Source organism: Dunckerocampus dactyliophorus, chromosome 15, assembly GCF_027744805.1.
Source record: "Dunckerocampus dactyliophorus isolate RoL2022-P2 chromosome 15, RoL_Ddac_1.1, whole genome shotgun sequence".
Lineage (NCBI taxonomy): Eukaryota > Metazoa > Chordata > Actinopteri > Syngnathiformes > Syngnathidae > Dunckerocampus > Dunckerocampus dactyliophorus.
In genome coordinates, this window is record NC_072833.1 from 23,366,087 (window position 1) to 23,385,966 (window position 19,880).

At 39.9% G+C, this 19,880-nt stretch overlaps 1 protein-coding gene across 3 annotated transcripts in view; it reads left to right on the forward strand.

Moving 5' to 3' along the window:
• The window catches only part of LOC129194622 (ankyrin repeat and BTB/POZ domain-containing protein 3-A), a 122,210-nt gene that overhangs the window by 90,977 nt on the left and 11,353 nt on the right, over positions 1-19,880 (forward strand). For 2 of the 3 annotated variants that reach the window (XM_054799817.1, XM_054799819.1), the window contains exons 5-12: positions 3,221-3,373; positions 3,449-3,614; positions 10,425-10,514; positions 11,242-11,343; positions 14,160-14,253; positions 14,484-14,619; positions 16,139-16,383; positions 16,678-16,856. In XM_054799817.1, coding sequence (XP_054655792.1) covers positions 3,221-3,373; positions 3,449-3,614; positions 10,425-10,514; positions 11,242-11,343; positions 14,160-14,253; positions 14,484-14,619; positions 16,139-16,383; positions 16,678-16,856 — 1,165 coding nt within the window. The remainder of the gene's footprint in view (positions 1-3,220; positions 3,374-3,448; positions 3,615-10,424; positions 10,515-11,241; positions 11,344-14,159; positions 14,254-14,483; positions 14,620-16,138; positions 16,384-16,677; positions 16,857-19,880) is intronic. The other variant, XM_054799818.1, reaches the window with a different exon arrangement.

Sequence of the window (19,880 nt, forward strand, 5' to 3'; positions counted from 1 at the left end):
GTTTGCTATTACTATACGCCACCGCCGACTACTTTTGGACAAATGAGGATCAGAACCTTATCTTTTTGAGCCTGACAATACGGAGGACGAGCTACGGGTTATCAGGCAGAGAATAATGTTGCTCGGTGCTAGGCAGATCCAGCTATAGTGAAACACTAGGGGGCTATCTTTTGTGCCCCCCGTTGAGCTCGTAAATTTAGCATAGTCCGCAGGTAAAAAAAAAAAAAAAAGTAGCTTATTAGCTTATTCGGCTTATTGCCACAACCTTCTACAATACACGTGTGAGGTATGATTTATAACCTAGCGTTAACTTTTCCCAACAACACAACACAGCAAAAGGTCCAGCAGCTAGCGTTGTCGCTCGGTAGCGGCTTGAGGCGTTGCGAGTGACGGTGAGACTAGCAAGACGTTGTGTTGCTACGCCAGAAAAATATATTTCTTCATGTTAGCTGCTACAATAACAATATTGCTGTAGCTTGGTTAATAATCAGGTCAGCTATGGAAATGGAACATTGTTGGCGGGTTTTTTGGGGAGGGGGGGGTCCAGTTACGTGCATTGTCAGCTCCCACATGCTAGCTCCTTTTCTCTCTTTAGAATGCACAGAAAAGGTAAAAACATGTGTGGGCATGTTTCACATAAGGATTGTGGATGATGGGCAAAATTCCTAAAACAAAAAGTGCTTTTTGCTATTAAAGTTTCCTTTAAGTGGCTTTGATAGGAGTAATCTAAGGTCACTTTTGAGCCACTTAACGTGTCTATCCAATTAACCACAGAGTGTCCGATAGGCTCGGGTGTATGTTCTCGAAAGCAATTAGTGTTGAGTTTGTTTTAGTTTTTAACAACTCCACAAGGTGGAAATAGCTGCATTTGAAGTGTCACGGGTGCTAAGCTTTATCTATCTCTGCATGTACTTTAAATTCAGAACGGTGTGAACTTGTGACTGATGCCGTTTGCAGTGTGGAAATGCAAAGCAGCCGACACACAAAAACAACGAGTCTTTCAAAGCTCTTGTCCAGCATAAACATGCGCGTCCAGCCAGCCGCGTGCGTGGTAAGTACATCAATTCCAGATGCGTTGTCTCCATGCGGGTGTGTTTGGAATATCTGTCGCCGCTGCAGAGTGAGAAGAAGGAAAACTTTCCTGACGGATTCCTAATATCATTTAGCTGACTACAATATGCCATTAGACGTTAATTCACCATCTGAGGCGGCTGCACTCTTGAAAAGGCCTTAAAGGGAGATGCTCTCATCTAAATGGGAGATCTAGTGAGCCAGAAATAGTCCAAAGTCTTCCATAATTACCTCATTCCGCCCTTGGAAGGATTCCCAAAGAAGGAACACGATGTGATGGAGCAGAACTCAAACACTCGTATTTGCTTAATGAGGAAGAAGTGTTGCTCGTGTTAAGAGGAAAGAATATTATTCTTATCAGTTGCCTGCTCATTCTTTCAGGTTCTAAATGATTCTCCGTGCCGTCACTCTTCCAAGCACATCCCAGCAGCAGCAGCGACGTTCCTATCTCGTCAAAAGCCCTAAAGATGAGGGATCATCAGGTCGCACAAGAATAAACTCAACACAGGCTTTGCTTCCGACTGCAATTCCACACCAGAGCTCTTTACATTCCCCGTGTCATTGTGCAGCCGACGTAGCCACCTTGCGCTTTTGGGGAAATGCCTTTGGTGCGACTTATTTCAACACCTGTGAGGCTCAGTGACGCTCTAATCCGACCACCTGAGGATGGAATAAATCACCATGCCGCGGGATTGCACTGTCGCATCTTAATGCGGGCGGAGGGATTTTTGTGTGATGCACCCAGTGAGATCAGACTGCATATAAATAGCACAAGGCTGCATGTTGGAGGACATTTAGTCAGGACTAAACTGTCCTCCTGCTTTTTTATGTCTTTTAGTCCCCGGTGTGAAGGCGCAATAATCATCCATGCAGCTATGTTTACATGCTCCTCTCATCTCAGCAGATGCTCTGCAAGATGAATAATTTCACATGAAAGCACTTAACACCTGGCTGTAGAGACGCAGAATTACCACCAGAGGGCAGCACTTGACATGTAGGTACACTAAAACACACGACATCCATCCATCCATCCATCTTCTATGCCTCTTATCCTCACTAGGGTCATGGGTATGCTGGAGCCTATCCCAGCTGACTTCGGGCAAGAGGCCAGCCAATGGCAGGGCACATATAGACAAACAACTATTCACACTCACATTCATGCCTATGGACAATTTAGAGTGTGGGAGGAAGCCAGAGTCCCCGGCGAAAACCCACGCAAGCATGGGGAGAACATGCACACTCCACACATAGATGGTCAACGGAGATTCTAACCCAGATCTTTCAGATCTCCTGATTGCGTGGCCAACATGCTAACCACTAGGCCATCGTGCGGCTTGATGATAAAATGCCACAAAAGAGCAGTACTTGAAACTGAGGTACACTAAATAGCCACAAGAGGGCAGCAAGGGATGCATAGGTACACCAAGTAGCCACAAGAGGGCAGCAAGTGATGCATAGGTACACCAAGTAGCCACAAGAGGGCTTTACCCGCCTGAAAGGTGTCACCGACAGCAGTGGAAGACGCTAGACATAGATTATTTTTTGCATGAGTTGTTTTAGTCCTTTGTTTCTGTTCACATGAATTCAACAAATGTAATATACAGTCATATATTTCACGATTACAAAGAGCCAAGCTAATTATGTCCTCAAAAAGCCAAGCCAACGTTAGCACACTCACGTAGTTGAATGCCATCTTGTTGCAAGCTGAAATCTCAAATTTACTAAAAGCCAAGAAAACAAGACACAGGCCAGATGATTTGAAGTTGATTTGATAAAACACTTTGCTAGCCAATGATGAAACGTGTCCGCCAAGTAAGCAGCATTACTGATGAACGGCCGGAGTAATAACACTTTTAGCGTCTCTGTCTCTTCTCCTTCCAGACTATCTGCTCTGTATAAATTATGAATATTGATCTGCTTTAGCTAAGGGCATCTTGAACGAGAATGTTTATGAGGGTTGCAGTCAATGCGGTCTTCCAGTGATTTATTTGGAAGGCTGCACACTCGGGAAGATATTGAAATCTGCATTTTGCACCTCGAAAAGGTCACTTTGATGATGCTGATGTGTGGAGTCTCAAGTAGCTCAAGTAGCAGAAGTCTGGATGAACAGCTCATGCACCTGTATACATGACGCGGCGCTCCTATGCAGGCCGTTCTTGGTGCTGCCGCCGCTGATGGAGTGGATCCGAGTGGCGGTGGCGCACACGGAGCACCGCCGCAGCTTGTCGGTGGACAGCGACGACATCCGGCAGGCCGCCCGGCTGCTGCTGCCCGGCGTCGACTGCGAGCCTCGACAGGTCAAGTGAGTCGCTTCATTAGGAACACCTGCGCACCTTATCATGACATCCATTAATGTATCGATTCATTGTGTTCACAGGGCTGAAGATTGTTTCTGCGGCGCCAGGAAGCTGGATGCCGCCTCCACCGAGGCCAAGTTCTTGCAAGATCTGGGCTTCAGGATGCTCAACTGTGGACGCACCGACCTGGTCAAGCAGGCCGTCAACCTGCTGGGACCCGACGGCATCAACAGCATGAGCGAGCAGGTAGGAAGACGACAGCAGTGTACACTATATGACAAAAGCTGCTGTATCTGGTCAAAGATGGTTGACTTTAGAGTAGTCAGTGTTAAATAGATTTACTGTCCGCTGAAAATGAGTCAACACACGCGACATTATTGCCTGCACACAGGTAGATATGCTAAGAAGTTATATATATTTCAAGAAAAAATTGCATCTCATCTTTGTCATATACAGTGGTGTGAAAAGGTGTTTACCCCCTTCCTGAGTTCTTATTTTTGTGCATGTTTGTCACACTTAAATGTAAATTTAAATACTAGTCAACGACAACACAACTGAACACAAAATGCAGTTTTTAAATTAAACTTTTTAATATTACCGGAGATCTAAGGGATTAAGGGATTTATCAGTCTGGAAAACTGTTTCTAAAGCTTTGGGACTCCAGCAAACCACAGTGAGAGCCATTATCCATAAATGGCGAAAACACGGAAGAGTGGTGAACCTTTCCAGGATTGGCTGGCCACCCAAAATGACCCCAAAGAGCGCAGCGACGACTCATCCAAGAGGTCATAAAAACCTTACAACAACATACAAAGAACTGCGGGCCTCACTTGCCTCAGTTAAGGTCAGTGTTCATGACTCCACCATAAGAAAGACACTGGGCAAAAACTACCTGCATGGCAGAGTTCCAAGACCAAAACCACTGCTGAACTAAAAGAACATTAAGGCTCATCTCAATTTTGCCAGAAAACATCTTGACGATCCCCAAGACCTCTGGGCTCTGACGAGACAAAAGTTTAACTTTTTGGAAGGTGTGTGTCCCACTACATCTGGCGTAGAAGTAACGGCGTATTTCAGAAAAAGAACATCATACCACCAGTATAATATGGTGGTGGTAGTGTGATGGTCTGGGCTGTTTTGCTGCTTCAGGACCTGGAAGACTTGCTGTGATAAATGGAAGCATGAATTCTGAAGGAGAATGTCCGTCCATCTGTTGGTGACCTCAAGCTGAAACCAACTTGGGTTCTGCAGCAGGACAATGATCCAAAACACACCAGCTAGTCCACCTCTGAATGGATGAAGAAAAACAAAATGAAGACTTTGGAGTGGCCTAGTCAAAGTCCTGACCTGAATCCTATTGAGATGCTGTGGCATGACCTTAAAAAGGCGCTTCATGCTGGAAAAGCCTCCAATGTGGCTGAATGACAACAATTCTGCAAAGATGAGTGGGCCAAAATTTCTCCCCAGCGCTGGAAGAGACTCATTGCAAGTTATCACAAACGCTTGATTGCAGTTGTTGCTGCTAAGGGGGGCCCAACCACTTATTGGGTTTAGGGGTGTTTAGGTTTGGATTTTTTCTCCCTAAATAATAAAAAGTTTCATTTAAAAAGAGCATTTTGCGTTCAGTTGTGTTGTCATTGACTAATATTTAAATTTGTTTGATTATCCATGCATCCATCTTATATGCCTCAGGGCACATTTTTTGATGATCTGAAAGATTTAAGTGTGACAAACATGCAAAAAAAAAAAAGAAATCAGGAGGGGGCAAACATTTTTTCACACCACTGTAGATGAAACAGCCCATTATTAATATCAACTTCACACTTTGCTCTTTTTTTTCCCCATTTTTGCGATTGTTTTTTGCTATTTTCTTTCTTCTTATATTATCTTTGCACATTTTCTTTTCATAACTTTCTTCCTGTAATATTTTGACTTTAATTGCCTTAATATTACAACTTTTTCCCCAATCAAATTCTCCAAAAATTACAACTTTATTTTCTTTTGTTTATTTCTCATAATATTACGACTTTGAAAAAATAACATATATCCCTTTTAATATTTAAACTCTATGCTACTAAAATAGCATTATTTTTTCTTGTAATATTCTGAGTTTATTCTCATAAAATTGTGACTTTTTTCTAAATATTTTGACTTTATTCTCGTAAAATTACAGCTGTTTTTTCCATTTCTGCGTTTTTTTTTTAATTTCCACCTACTTAAACTTTCTTCTTGTAAATTTTCTTGTCGTAATTATGATTTTCTTTGCATAATATATTATATAACTTTTCCCCAAGCCTGATTTTCCCAAAATTACAACTTTATTTTGTTTTCTTTGTTTCTCGTAATATTACCGTAAATTCCAATGTGTAAGCTGCTACTTTTTTCTGAAACTTTGATCCCTGCAGCTTATACAGCGGTGCGGCTAATTTATGGCAAAATTCTAATCTTCTGACACCTCCTTCACTTCAGAACTACTACTAGTTGTTTCAATACTGTGCCGTTCGCGAGTCAGTGAGGAAACGATAGCTCTTTCTTTGTCAGGAGCCAATCACGAGCTATCAGTGCACTCACAACGAGCTTGTCTGGGCCCCTCTGGTGGACAGAGGCAGCATTGCAGCACCATCCACCATTTTCTATGCTTTTTATGCTCCTCCAATGAAATGGTTTTCTCAAACGAAATGCATTTCGGGAAAACTTTTTTGTTTTTTCATATTAAAATCATATTGGTACATGTTTCTATATTTCTGAGGTATAACATTTGAGTGTTAAGTTGTTGTGTGATGAGTTTAATGTTTGTAAGATGAAACCGTGAGTCTTAACTCATGATTGGCTTTTGGCTTTCGTCAAATAAAAAGCTGATGACGTGGACGTGTGCAGCTTTTACACTGGAATTCACGGTACATCTTTTTTTTTAAGTCATTTTTTTTCAGTATTTCAACTTTGTGCCACTAAAATTACGTTCGTCATAATATAAATTCATTTCTTTGTTATTCTCGTGAAATTAAGACTTTTTCTTGTTAGCATACAGCCTTTTTCCTTTAATGTTCTTACTTTATTCTTGAAAATGACTGTTGATTTTTCTATTTTTGGTATTATTTTGAATAAATTCTGTTTTTAGAATGTGCCGTGGGACAATTAAAAAAAACAAAAAACAAATGTGGGCCGCAGATGACCACCGGGCCGCACACCCCTGCTGTATTGTGTTGGACGACGTGTCGTGTAGCCCCAACTGAGACATTTATCTTTCTACTCAGGTGTGTTGCCAGCTATTTACACAATAATGTGCAGTGGATAGTAAATAGATACTGCTATACAGGCTGTACACTGACTGCTCTAAAGTAATACTTTCTATAGTATTGTGACTTGACTCACTAGCACGTGTGTTATAGGACACGTGACTGCATTATGCAGTATTTTTATGCATGTCTTTCCCAGTTTTGTATATGATTAAGTCCTGAAAGTGCACAAAGCAGTTCTTCTTGGCTCCCAGGCGATGCCTCGGCCTCGGCGTGCTTCCAAGTGTTGATGTTAAGTGGAAGCTGGCAGGTTTCTGTGGCAACGGCTGCACGTTGATGAGGGAATATTCCTCACTGGCTGAGGTTTGGCCAAATGATGCCTACTCCTCCTCCTCCTCCTACTCTTCCTCCTCCTCCTCCACAGCCACCGCGTAAATAACGAGCCGTGGTGACTGGGGTTGGCTTTTATTTTATTTGCAGGCGCGGCATTACAGGCGCGATAAAGCAAAATTCGAGGCTGGTGCGGCGGCCACAATGAACGTGCTCATTAAGCGTCCACAGGAAACACTGGAGGGTTCACAGGGTCAAGAGCGCGTCGTAAATGTCCTTCTGCTTCACTAAACTGTCAGCTGTTCCTTGTGGGAGAAGACATGCTTGCGTTTGAGCAGCATGGTGTGCGTGGGCGTGACAGAGTTCTCTGCGCATATGTTGGCATGCGCATGAAAAAGATGCTTCACACGTGCAACTCTTATGTGAAGGGGGGGTTGGGTTGTTGTGTCGTTCCCAGGCGGCTGCTATCAATTCTGGGAAAACTAGCGCTCATAAATAAGCCATGGCCCCAACTTCCACGCAACAACAGTGTTGTTGTTCTTCAGCCATCCTTCCACTAGGGGGCAGCAGCGGTTGAGTTTGTAGATTGCACACTGACTTGGACGCTGAAGCGTGTCGATTGGTCGACAAAGACGACGAGCAACTCCTTTAAAAAAAAAAAAAAAGTGTTGCCCTTAATTGTTGATTATCTGTGAACCAATCCGCGCACAGCAGTGTGCTAAGCTCCGCCCTTTAGGTATCCTCAGGGGAGGGGGCCAAATAAGTGATGCAGTTTTTGGTACCCTCTTAGATTTATAGGACTCTGCAATCAGTCGATACTAACGTGGGCCAATCAGAGCACAGCTGTGTGATTAGCTGTAGGTACCCCAAGGCAGGGGTGTCCAAACCTTTTCCAGCGAGGGCCACATATTAAAAAATGAAAGTAGATATCCTAAGTCATAGATATTTCAAGAAAAAACTGCATCTCAGCTTTGTCATATGCGTGAAAAAAAAACATTACTAGTATCAGTTTAGCGCTTTGATCCTTTTTTTTTTTACCATTTTTTGTGTTTTTTTAAAATAAATTTTCCAAATATATACACTTCTTCTTAAATAATCTGTGTAAATGTTCTTCTCATAATATTATGACTTCATTTCCATAATTTTTGCTTTTATTATATATGTGTATGTATTTTTATGATTATATATAATGTATTTTTTCTTGAATATTTCAACTCCAACTTTTTCTCATAATATTGTGAGTTTATTCTCGTCTAATTGCGACTTTTTTTCCGTTAGCATACGCCTTTTTTCCCTTAATATTTTCACTTTTTTCTCGTAAAATTACAGCTGTTTTTTCATTTTTGCTGTTTTTTTAAAATTATTATTTATTTAAACTTTCTTCTTGTAAATTTTCTTCTCGTAATTATGTTTCTATTCCCATAATATTGTGGCTTTATTCTCATAGCATTACAACTTTTTCTATAACCAGTTTTCCAAAAATCATGTTTCTCATATTATAACTTTTTTTTTTAAATAACCTTTTTTTTCTTTACTATTTCAACCTTATGCCACTAAAATGTAATTGTTTTTCCTCATAATATTACAAATTGAATTGTGAAATTGCGACTTTTTTTTCTAGTTAGAATACCTGCTTTTTTCCTCTTAATATTTTGACTTTATTCTCATAAGATTACAGCTGTTTTTTTTCTGCTGCAGTTTATTTAACTTTCTTCTTGTAAATTTCCTTCTTGTAATTATGACTTTATTCCCATAATAATTTGACTTTATTCTCATAAAATCACTTCAACCTAATTTTTCTAAATTACAACTTTATTTCTTGTTTTGTTTGTTTCTCCTAATATTCTTACATTAAAAAAATAATTTTCTTTAATATTTCAACTTTATGCTATTAAAATGACATTATTTTTCTTCATAATATTACGTGTTTCCATCCATCCTTCCATTTTCTATGCTGGAGGTATGCTGGAGCCTATCCCAGCTGACATTGGGCGACAGGCGGGGTACACCCTGGACTGGTGGCCAGCCAATGGCAGGGCACATATAGACAAACAACCATTCACACTCACATTCATACCTATGGACAATTTAGAGACGCCAATTAACCTAACATGCATGTTTTTGGAATGTGGGAGGAAACCGGAGAAAACCCACACACGCACGGGGAGAACATGCAAACTCCACACAGAGATTCGAACCCAGGTCTTCCCGATCTCCTGACTGTGTGCTAACCACTAGGCCACCATGTGGCCCTATTACGAGTTTACTATTTTTCTCGTTAGAGTATTTTTTTAAATATTTTTACTTTATTCTCGTGAAATTACCAATGTTTTTTTTAATTTATTTCTGCTGCTGTTTGCTTCCACCAACTATTTAAACTTTATTCTTGTAAACTTTCTTGTGGTAATTATGACTTTAGTCCCATCATATTTTGACCTTATTTTTATAGCTTTTTTATAGCTTTTTCCACAACCTTATTTTTCAAAAATTACAACTTCATTGTTGTTGTGTTTGTTTCTCATAATATTACGACTTAAAAAAAATTTTTTTCTTTAATATTTCAACGTTATGCTACTAAAATGTTGATAATGTTATGTTATTCTCGCATAATTGCAACTATTTTTCTTGTTACAATATGACTTTTTTTCTCTTAATATTTTGACTTTGTTCTTGTAAAATGACAGCTTTTTTCATTTTTTTTTAAATTTCTGCTGCTGTTTTTTTCCATGTATTTCAACTTTTTTCCTGTAAATTTTCTTCTCGTAATTATGACGTTATTCTCATAATATTTTGACTTTATTCTTGTAACATTAGAACTATTTCCGCAACCTAATTTTTCACAAATTAAAACCATGTTTGTTTTTCATAATATTACAACTTTTAAAAAATAACATGTTCCTTTAATATTTCAATTAAAATGATATTATCTTTCCTCACAATATTAAAAGTTTATTTTCATAAAATTCACTTTTTTTCCTCGTTACAATGCAACTTTTTTCTCTTAATATTTTGACTTTATTCTTGTAAAATGACTGCTAATTTTGCAATTTTTACTGTTGTTGTTTTTTTGTCAAATTATATTTTTAGAATGTGGCTCGAGCCAATAAAAAAACAGCCGCAAATGGCGCTAGGGCCGCACTTTGGACACCCCTGCCCTCAGGAAAGGGTGCCAAAAAGGGGTGACAACAAAACAAAAGTGATGTTTGCCATAAAGAGTTTAGGTGAACCTTCAGTATTCCCATTTGAGCACATTTGTGAGTAAACAGCGCCATCATTTTGGACGGTTTGAAGGCAGAAGGGCCGTGTGAAGGAGATTTAAGCCAAGCCGATGATGACGAGGGGACATATAATCCACTTTGGCTCAGGCCGGACGTGTTGGACGGTGATGAAAACGCCGCTGACAGGAAGTCAATCTGCTGTTGTTGCTGTTGTGACGCAGGCAACGGCGACCCTCAAACGTCTCATCCTGTCCTTCCTCTCATGCTTCCAGGGAATGACGCCGCTCATGTACGCCTGCGTGCGCGGCGACGAGGCCATGGTCCAGATGCTGCTGGACGCCGGCGCCGACATCAACAGCGAGGTCAGGAAACGAGGCCGCGCGCCGCCTCCCGGGGCTCCGCCCTCCTCCACTCGCTCGTCAAAGCAGCTTCAAAGTGCAGATTGATAATAACGGCAGAATAATTGCGCACTTATGGCTCCTGTGGGGGCTTTTATTTGTTTTGCCGCTCATCAATAATGCATCGTCTTTCCTCGAGTGTGTGCGCGTGTGTGTATGTGTGACTCAACGCCGCAGCGATCACGCCACACATGTTTAGTAGTAGCGTGGAAGTCAGTGATGCCTCCATGCTCTGACCTCACAACAGTGTGTGGACACCATCAGCTCAAACAAACATAATAATAATTTTGCATGTGGATATACAAGTATAAGTATTGGGGCAGCAATCAGGCAGATATTTGGTATTGTCAGCATGCTGTGTGACGAAAGAGAGAAGTGCATGAGTATTTTGGGGTGAGCTGAACGTTTGAGCACACCACGTGGTGTTTGTGCACTAATGTGTAACAATGCCGCGTTTCTTCTCGCCTTCTAACGCCACAAAGCAACACGGCATCAGCAAAAGCACACGTAACCCCCGGCAACGTCTTTCCTCCAGTCTAATCTCAACCATGCAGCAACTTCTTTCTCTATGCTTGCGGCTCTGCCCTCTGCCACCCCTGCTTACGAGCTCCGCCCGCCCGACCGCCCCTGCCCCTCTTGAGTGTTAACGACTGTATGTCTCTCTCCTCAACCTCACCTTATGAATTCCCAGGTGCCCAGCACAGTAAACAAGCACCCCTCAGTTTACCCCGACGCACGCCACGGGACGCCACTCACTTTCGCCGTCCTGCACGGACACGTCCCTGTCGTGCAGGTAGTATAGTAGTCTGTGACGTGTGAACTTTGACCTGTGGTGGCCCTTTGCCCTGGCCTTGACACCCTCAAGAGGATGTTTGATGAAATAAATAATCTAAAGCTATAGCATGAAAGTGCATCATAATGAGGCTTGCTCCCAATGAAAGACAGAAAATCCCAAGAAAAAAAGATCCCAAATATGAAATACTGCAATAATAATAATACAAGTACACAATTTATAATAATAACAACAATAATAATAATCATCATTATCTCTATCAAATACGATATAATATGTTTATATTTATGTTATTGTTGTTATATTATAGGAAAATAATGATAGCTATTATTATAATATTAATACCATGACATTGTATTATAATTTTATGACAAATTATACTATTAAATAATAATAATTATTATTATTATTATTGTTGTTGTGTTTGTGTTTGTGTTGTGTTTAAATAATAATAATAATTATTATTATTTGTTATTATATTATAGTAACAACTATTACTTTATTATTATTGCATAATAAGAATAATATAAATTAAAAAATAATAGTAATATTTATTATTAGTGTTGTTATTATGGCAATAATACTAATAGTTATTATTAGTATCATAGCTATTATGGTTGATATTATATGTAATATAAACAAATTAAGCTGTTATTATTAATACACTTTTGGAATTGTTTTATTTTTATTGAATAAATAACATTATATGCATAACAAAACATATACATATGTACAGTATATATATGAAATGGAAAAAAATCTGAATTTATGACGTATTGCAATATTATTGTAGTATTATATCATTATTATAATATAGTAATAATAAAATATCTATTTTATACTGTATAATGATAATATTATTATTATTACATTGCATTATAATATTATCACATGGTAATTTTTCAAACATATTATAATATATTATTAGAATGTTATTTTATTACATATTATTATATTATATTATTATATATTAATATATTTTATAAGTAATATTATTATATAACTATTATACAGTAATCGTAACTGTTATTATTCCATAATAATATAATAATAATAATAATAATAGTAATATTTAGTAGTACTAGTACTAGTAGTAGTAGTAGTAGTATGGCAACAATAAGACTAGTTATTATTATTGTTATTATTATTGTTGTTGTGATTATATGTAATATAATAAAGCTGTTATTATTTATCCACTTTTGTCATTATTGTTTTGTTATTAAGTAAATAAAATACACACACACGCATATACAGTGGTATGAAAAAGTGTTTGCCCCCTTCCTGATTTCTCTTTTTTTGCATGTTTGTCACACTTAAATGTTTCAGATCATCAAACAAATGTAAATATTAGTCAATGACAACATTGTTGTCATTCAGCCACATTGGAGGCTTTTCCAGCATGAAGCGCCTTTTTAAGGTCATGCCACAGCATCTCAATAGGATTCAGGTCAGGACTTTGACTAGGCCACTCCAAAGTCTTCATTTTGTTTTTCTTCAGCCATTCAGAGGTGGACTTGCTGGTGTGTTTTGGATCATTGTCCTGCTGCAGAACCCAAGTTGGTTTCAGCTTGAGGTCACCAACAGATGGACGGACATTCTCCTTCAGCAGAATTCATGGTTCCATTTATCACAGCAAGTCTTCCAGGTCCTGAAGCAGCAAAACAGTGCCAGACCATCACACTACCACCACCATATTTTACTGTTGGTATGATGTTCTTTTTCTGAAATGCGGTGTTACTTTTACGGCAGATGTAATGAGACACACACCTTCCAAAAAGTTCGACTTTTGTCTCGTCAGACCACAGAGTATTTTCCCAAAGGTCTTGGGGATCATCAAGATGTTTTCTGGCAAAATTGAGATGAGCCTTAATGTCCTTTTTGTTCAGCAGTGTTTTTTTGTCTTGGAACTCTGCCATGAGGGCCGTTTTGCCCAGTGTCTTTCTTATGGTGGAGTCATGAACACTGACCTTAACTGAGGCAAGTGAGGCCTGCAGTTCTTTGGATGTTGTTGTGGGGTCTTTTGTGACCTCTTGGATGAGTCGTCGCTGCGCTCTTGGGGTCATTTTGGTTGGCCAGCCACTCCTGGGAAGGTTCATCACTCTTCCATGTTTTCGCCATTTGTGGGTAATGGCTCTCACTGTGCTTTAGAAATGTCTTTATAACCTTTTCCAGACTGATAGATCTCAATTCATCTCAGTTAAGTTATGTTTTAACAGGGGGGCAACCGCTTTTCCACACAAGGCCGTGGAGGTTTAGATTTTTTTTTCTCCCTTAATAATAAAAAGTTTCATTTAAAAACTGCATTTTGTGTTCAGTTGTGTTGTCATTGACTAACATTTATATTTGTTTAATGACCTGAACCATCTAAGTGTTACAAACATGCAAAAAAACAAGAAATCAGGAAAGAGGGCAAACACTTTTTCACACCACTGTACGTATTTATACAAGAAATGGAAAAAAACACAAATTTATGACAAATGAAGGAACCAAAATATTAAAGACAGCTCTCATTGTGGTTGAGTTGTTGTGGAAGGCATGAAATAAAAATCTATAAAAGTCTCATAACAAGAAAACCTTGTTTAGGCATTTGTTTACGCTTTGAAATAGTTGCCACGTGCTTCAAAAAGACCGTTTTGATCCACACTGCATTACATTTTGGTGAGATCCAGTGCTTTCACAATAAATATATAACATAAAAAAGCAAACAAACGGGTGCACGCTTACTTATCATTCTAAAATAACTGCAGTTCATCATCAAATAAAACAAAATAAGTATGGAGGTAAGAAAGAGCTCATCCGTCTTCCGTCCACCGCAGTTGTTGCTGGACAACAGCGCCAATGTGGAGGGCTCGCTGCAGGACGGGGCTGAGAACTACACGGAGACGCCGCTGCAGCTGGCATCGGCCGCAGGTAAACATCGCCAGCATCGTGTTGAGATGAACATTAGACTCACAAATTTTAGTGTGCCCTTTCATGATAACTGTACAAGCTGTGTTTCCATGGCAACAGGTGCTTATGACGGATACAATTAAGGCCGCACTCCTTCAGAAATATAAATAATATAGATGACTATAAAGAGTAAAGCATAATAATCAGCAGGTTTTTTTAAGTGTAATTGTGCTGATTGGTCTCCTCGTTAGGCAACTTTGAGTTGGTGAGTTTGCTCCTGGACAGGGGGGCGGACCCTATGATCGGGACAACGTGTCGAAACGGCATCTCATCGGCGCCACTGGGGGACATGAACTCGTTCAGCTTGGCGGCGGCGCACGGACACAGGTGACACACACGCACGCTATCATAACTCGGACAAAAGCTATCCCTAAATGCTCATTCTTCATATAAGCAGGACATTTTGGACAATAGCATCCTTCCAAGGCCCTTTTCTGCAGTGGCTGGTAGGGACAAACGCACAGCACCGCTCCAAAAGTCCAAAACCCTACAAACACCATAAAAAGCAGGAAAATGCTGCAAATGGCAAAGATGCACAAACCCCAAAAACAAATGCATGACAGAAATGCTGCGAGCTGACACAGCAAAACGGAAGTTAGCCAGACTACCAGGGCAGCCGGACATTAGCTACGCAAATGGGTTGCTCTATAATATTGTAAAATATTACAGCCTAGTGTTTAAGAAAGACAAAAAGAAAAATCTACCGTTTCATTCTGCTAACTTTCTTTTGGGCGTCCCCCTCGTGTATTTAAAGACGCACATCCCTCAGGTCCGGCTCGCCCTGGTAGTCTGGCCAGCTTGCGTTTTGTTCATTCAACTTGCAGCATTTCGCTCATGCAGTTGTTTTGTGGGTTTGTGTGTTTTTTGAGCAGTTGCAGTGTTTTTTTGTGTGTTTGTGATTGCAGCATGCTGTATTCACCTTGCATTTGTTTTCATGGTCTTCATGTGCTTTTGGTGGTCAATTTTTACATGTTATAATTTTTTTTATGTTTTATTTTATTAATTATTTTTGTATTTTTTTTGTCTTTTCATTTTTGTAATTTTGCTAAAGCTTAATTTATTATTAAATAATGATTAAGTAATTGAAATTTCAATTTTAGCTCTGTTTAATTTATTTATATGTTTTTGTATGTATTTTTTTTACTTTTTTCCTATTTTATTTGTTGATTCATAATGTTTTTATATAGATTATTATTTAATGATAATTAAATAATGATTAATTTGTAATAATTTATTTTATTTTTTATTTTGGCATTTCATTTTTTAACTTATTTTTTGTTTTTTTCATGTTTTTAATTTTTACATGTCATGAATGTTTTTATTTTATTTTATATTATTAATTTTATTATTTAATAATGTTTTGCATGTTGTTAATTTAAACAATTTTGAAAAAAATCCCTATTTTATTTTTTTAGTTATTTATTTTTTGTGTGTTTTTATGTATTTAGTTGAAATATTTAATAATTAAATAATGACAAATTTTTAAGAATTTGTATTTATATTTTTCTGTTTTTTTTCTATTTTATCTCTTTAATTAATTAATTTATTTAGTTTGTACGTTTTACATTTGTCAATGTTGTTTTTTTAATTTACATTTTTTAAATTACATTTTTAAATTTTAAATGTATTTTTTGTTTGTTTTATTACATTTTTATTAAAATTAATGTTTTGATCTGTATTGTTTTTGTTTGTGTGTGTTTTTGGTTTTGAATCATTTCTGTGTTTAGAGCGTTTGGACGCTCCTGTGCGTTTTTCCCTCTTGGTGCTCCAGTGCACTTTGGTTGTGAATGATCAGATTTAAGGCAAAGCTTTTTGTCGTGTTTTTTTTTTTTTTTTTTTTTTTTAGGAATGTATTCCGGAAGCTGCTGTCCCAGTCGGAGAAGGAAAAGGGTGACGTTCTCTCGCTGGAGGAAATCCTGGCTGAAGGTTCCGCGCCTAGGGAGAAGAGCATGGCTCTGCAGGCCAACGGCGGCGGCAGCAGCGGTGGGACGTTACGAACAGGAAAGGCCAAGCTGCGAGCCCTGAGAGAGGCCATGTACCATAGTGCCGAGCACGGCCATGTGGACATCACCATAGACATCCGCAGCTTAGGTCAGACTTGCATCATCACCAGTGGCAAGCATGCGCCATTGTTACTGCTGAATGCACAGCCGATCTTAGCAAACCGGCATGATAAATTCATTTGACGCTCATGTCGTCCTCCGCCTGCCATCACATCCACTTTAGCAGAACATTTTCTAATTCCACTCGAGTGCTGCCATGATGGCTCCTCTCCGCTCTCCAACGCCATCAAGTGATGCAAACATGGCCGCCCTTCAAAGTGCTCAAACGGTGCCAATGTGTGTGTGTTAATGTGTGTGTTGACGATGGCGGTGTCGTTCCCAGGCGTTCCCTGGACGCTGCACACCTGGCTGGAGTCCCTGAGGACCTCCTTCATCCAGCACCGCCGCCCGCTGATCCAGGGCCTGCTCAAGGACTTCAGCTGCATCCAGGAGGACGAATACACGGAGGAGCTGATCACACACGGCCTGCCGCTCATGTTCCAGATCCTTCGCTCCAGCAAGGTCGGCTTTCATGCGGCGAGCTGGGAGAACCCACGCCAGGCGTCGCAGAGTGTTCTTGCATGTTTGGCGGCGCTCCTAACCTCATTTGCATAAATTAGCATGCTGCTTTTTTTTCCCCATCAATCAAATTTGTGCAGCACCTTCATACAGGAATGTATTTAGGCCACTCTCACTCTCAACAAGAAATGAATGCAATAATGGCAATAAAAATAGACTACATATAATTATATATTAAATACCTTGAATATATTATTAATATTACATATGCATTTGAAAATACATTAAAGATATTTTTAAAATAGATTTTCATCCATCCATCGTCTTCCCTCTCCCCGACCACTTCACCCAGCCCCTCCTGGCAGATCCCAAGGCTTTCCCAGGCCAGTTGAGAGACATAGTCTCTCCAATGCGTCGCCGAGGTTTCCTACTGGTCGGACATGCCCTGAACACCTCCCCAGGAAGGAGTTTGGGAGGCATCCTGACCAGATGCCCAAGCCACCTCATCTGGCTCCTCTCAACATGGAGGAGCAGCGGTTCTACTCCTGGTTTCTCCTGAATGACAGTGCTTCTCACTTTATCTCTCAGGGAGATAGAAATAGATTTAATTCTGAAAATAAAATTTAAAAAAATGATACAACAAGTGATGTTGACAACCATCCATTGTGCCAATACATGATATGCACTCACGTGAGGTATGCCTTGATGTTAAGAGATGGAATGGGAACTGTTTCACATTGGAAGGATGTAAATTTCGGGACACGTCATCTGTAGTGTGCCTTTGAATTATGGGGTGTTTTGGCCCTTTAATGCAAGACACCCCTCATCAAAGGTGGCCAGCTCCAGGGTGATCAGGCCTGAGCCTGTGTCCCGTGCCCAATCATGTGTTCACTCTCTTCCAGGAGGGTTCTCAAGTGGAGGGGGGGGTCGTTTAGTGAGCGGATCATCTTCCTGTTCTTTGAACCCAACAAGGGTCCTTCTGCTTAATCCATATCCACTGACTGCTTCTTTTGGCCGCTTCAGAGGTTGATTTAATTGTCTGCCTCAGAGCCTGTCCGTGGATACCAAGGTCTTTCAGCAGCCTTGTGATGGAAGAAGCCACAGATCCTCTGCAATCCACCTCAGATAGATAGACTTTCGTATTCCGTATTCGTTGTTGCATGTCTGCTGCCATTTCTGTGTAGCCCTCATAGGCCTGTTCAACTGAATTTTCCCACGGGACTGTATACAAACGTCTTTGAAAGGGACCGGAGTACCAAGTGTGGCCTAAGGATGGTGCCTGCAATGTTCCTGGCCAATGTGGACCAACATCTTCCACTCCCGAGCCATGGCAAGCTGTTCACCTTCTGAATAAGTTGGAGGATGGTTTGGCTTTCACTGACCCTCTCGGATGAATGTTGGTGCCAGAGTTGATGGTATTGATGGTGTTCCTCTTATTCTCAAGAGCTGCGGCCAGACTCTTGAGGACCTCATTGTGCCTCCAGGTGTAGCGGTCTTGTGTGAGGCTGGACTTACAACCAGTCAGGATATGTTTGAGGCTCGCAAGAGTTGGGCAGTGGTGACAGGGTAGGTCGTCGCCATACCACTGGTGGAGATTCTTTGGCGATGGGAGAACATCATAGGTAGCTCTGATGATGAAGCTGATGTTGTTCGCCTCCATTTCCCAGAGCTCCATCCAGCTGAGCTTTCTTCTCTCTCGGCCTTCCATTGTCCCTGCTTGGCAAGCGAGACAGCCTTCGCGCTTCTTTCAGCCTCCTCATGATGACGCATGTCCGCGACCACCATTTCCTTGCATCGGATGGTGTCCAATTTTTGTCCCGTTAACAGGGATGGCACAGCATCGCAGATGGTCTGGTCTCTGGAGTCCTTCAGTGTCATCTGGAGCTAGTACAACAAATCACAGATGAACTAACTATACTAAAAAGATGGTTTGATAAAAACAGACTATCCCTGAACCTCAGTAAAACTAAAGTAATGCTATTTGGTAAGTGTAAAAAGGAAACGTACCAGCAAATACAAATTGATGGTGTAGACGTTGACAGGGTGGACCAAAATAAATTTCTCTGGGTTATAATAGACGATGAACTGGAAATCTCACATTAAAAATGTACAACATAAAGTGGCAAGAAACACCTCAATGCTGAATAAAGCTAAATTTGTTCTTGACCAAAAAGCACTACATACGCTCTACTGCTCACTGATATTACCATATTTAACTTATTGTGCCGAGTTATGGGGTAATAACTACAAAAGTGCACTTCAGCCACTAACTGTGCTACAAAAAGGTCACTTAGGATCATCCATAATGCTGCTTAAAGAGAACACACAAACTCTTTATTTATAAAATCACAATTATTAAAATTTGCGGATCTTGTAAACTTTCAAATGGCTAAAATTATGCATAAAGCAAACAATAACCTTCTACCCAAAAATGTAAAACAATTCTTATCAACAAGAGAGGAGAAATATGATCTTAGGGGAAAATTTAACCTAAAACACCTATATGCACGGACAACACTGAAAACTTTCAGCATTTCTGTATGTGGATTCAAGTTGTGGAACGGATTGAGTAAGGAACTCAAACAATGCACTAAAATGAATGATTTTAAGAAAAAGTACAAGCATGTTCACAAGATACAAAGAGGAAGAGACCTGAACTACTGTGTACATACAATACTACAGTATATCTAACCACTACTATACAGACTACTAACTCTTCATTCTAGTGAGTACATGGTCTGTACTCATGGTCTGTACTCGAACCAACGATTCTGTCAACCATTTTATCAGTTATTATTAAGTCTGGAGCTTCCTTTCAGTAAGTATAAACCTTGGCTATGATTGCACTACATTGTCATGTAGCCTTACAAAGTACACTTGGAAGAACAAGAGGTGAATAAATGTATTGCAACTGATGTGAAACTGATGAGGGGTAGGATTAAATAAGTTTTGCTTCTTCCTACTCCTTTTTGGACATGCAAAACTGTGAATTGTACTATGTGATTTGCTACAGTTTGACTCATGCAT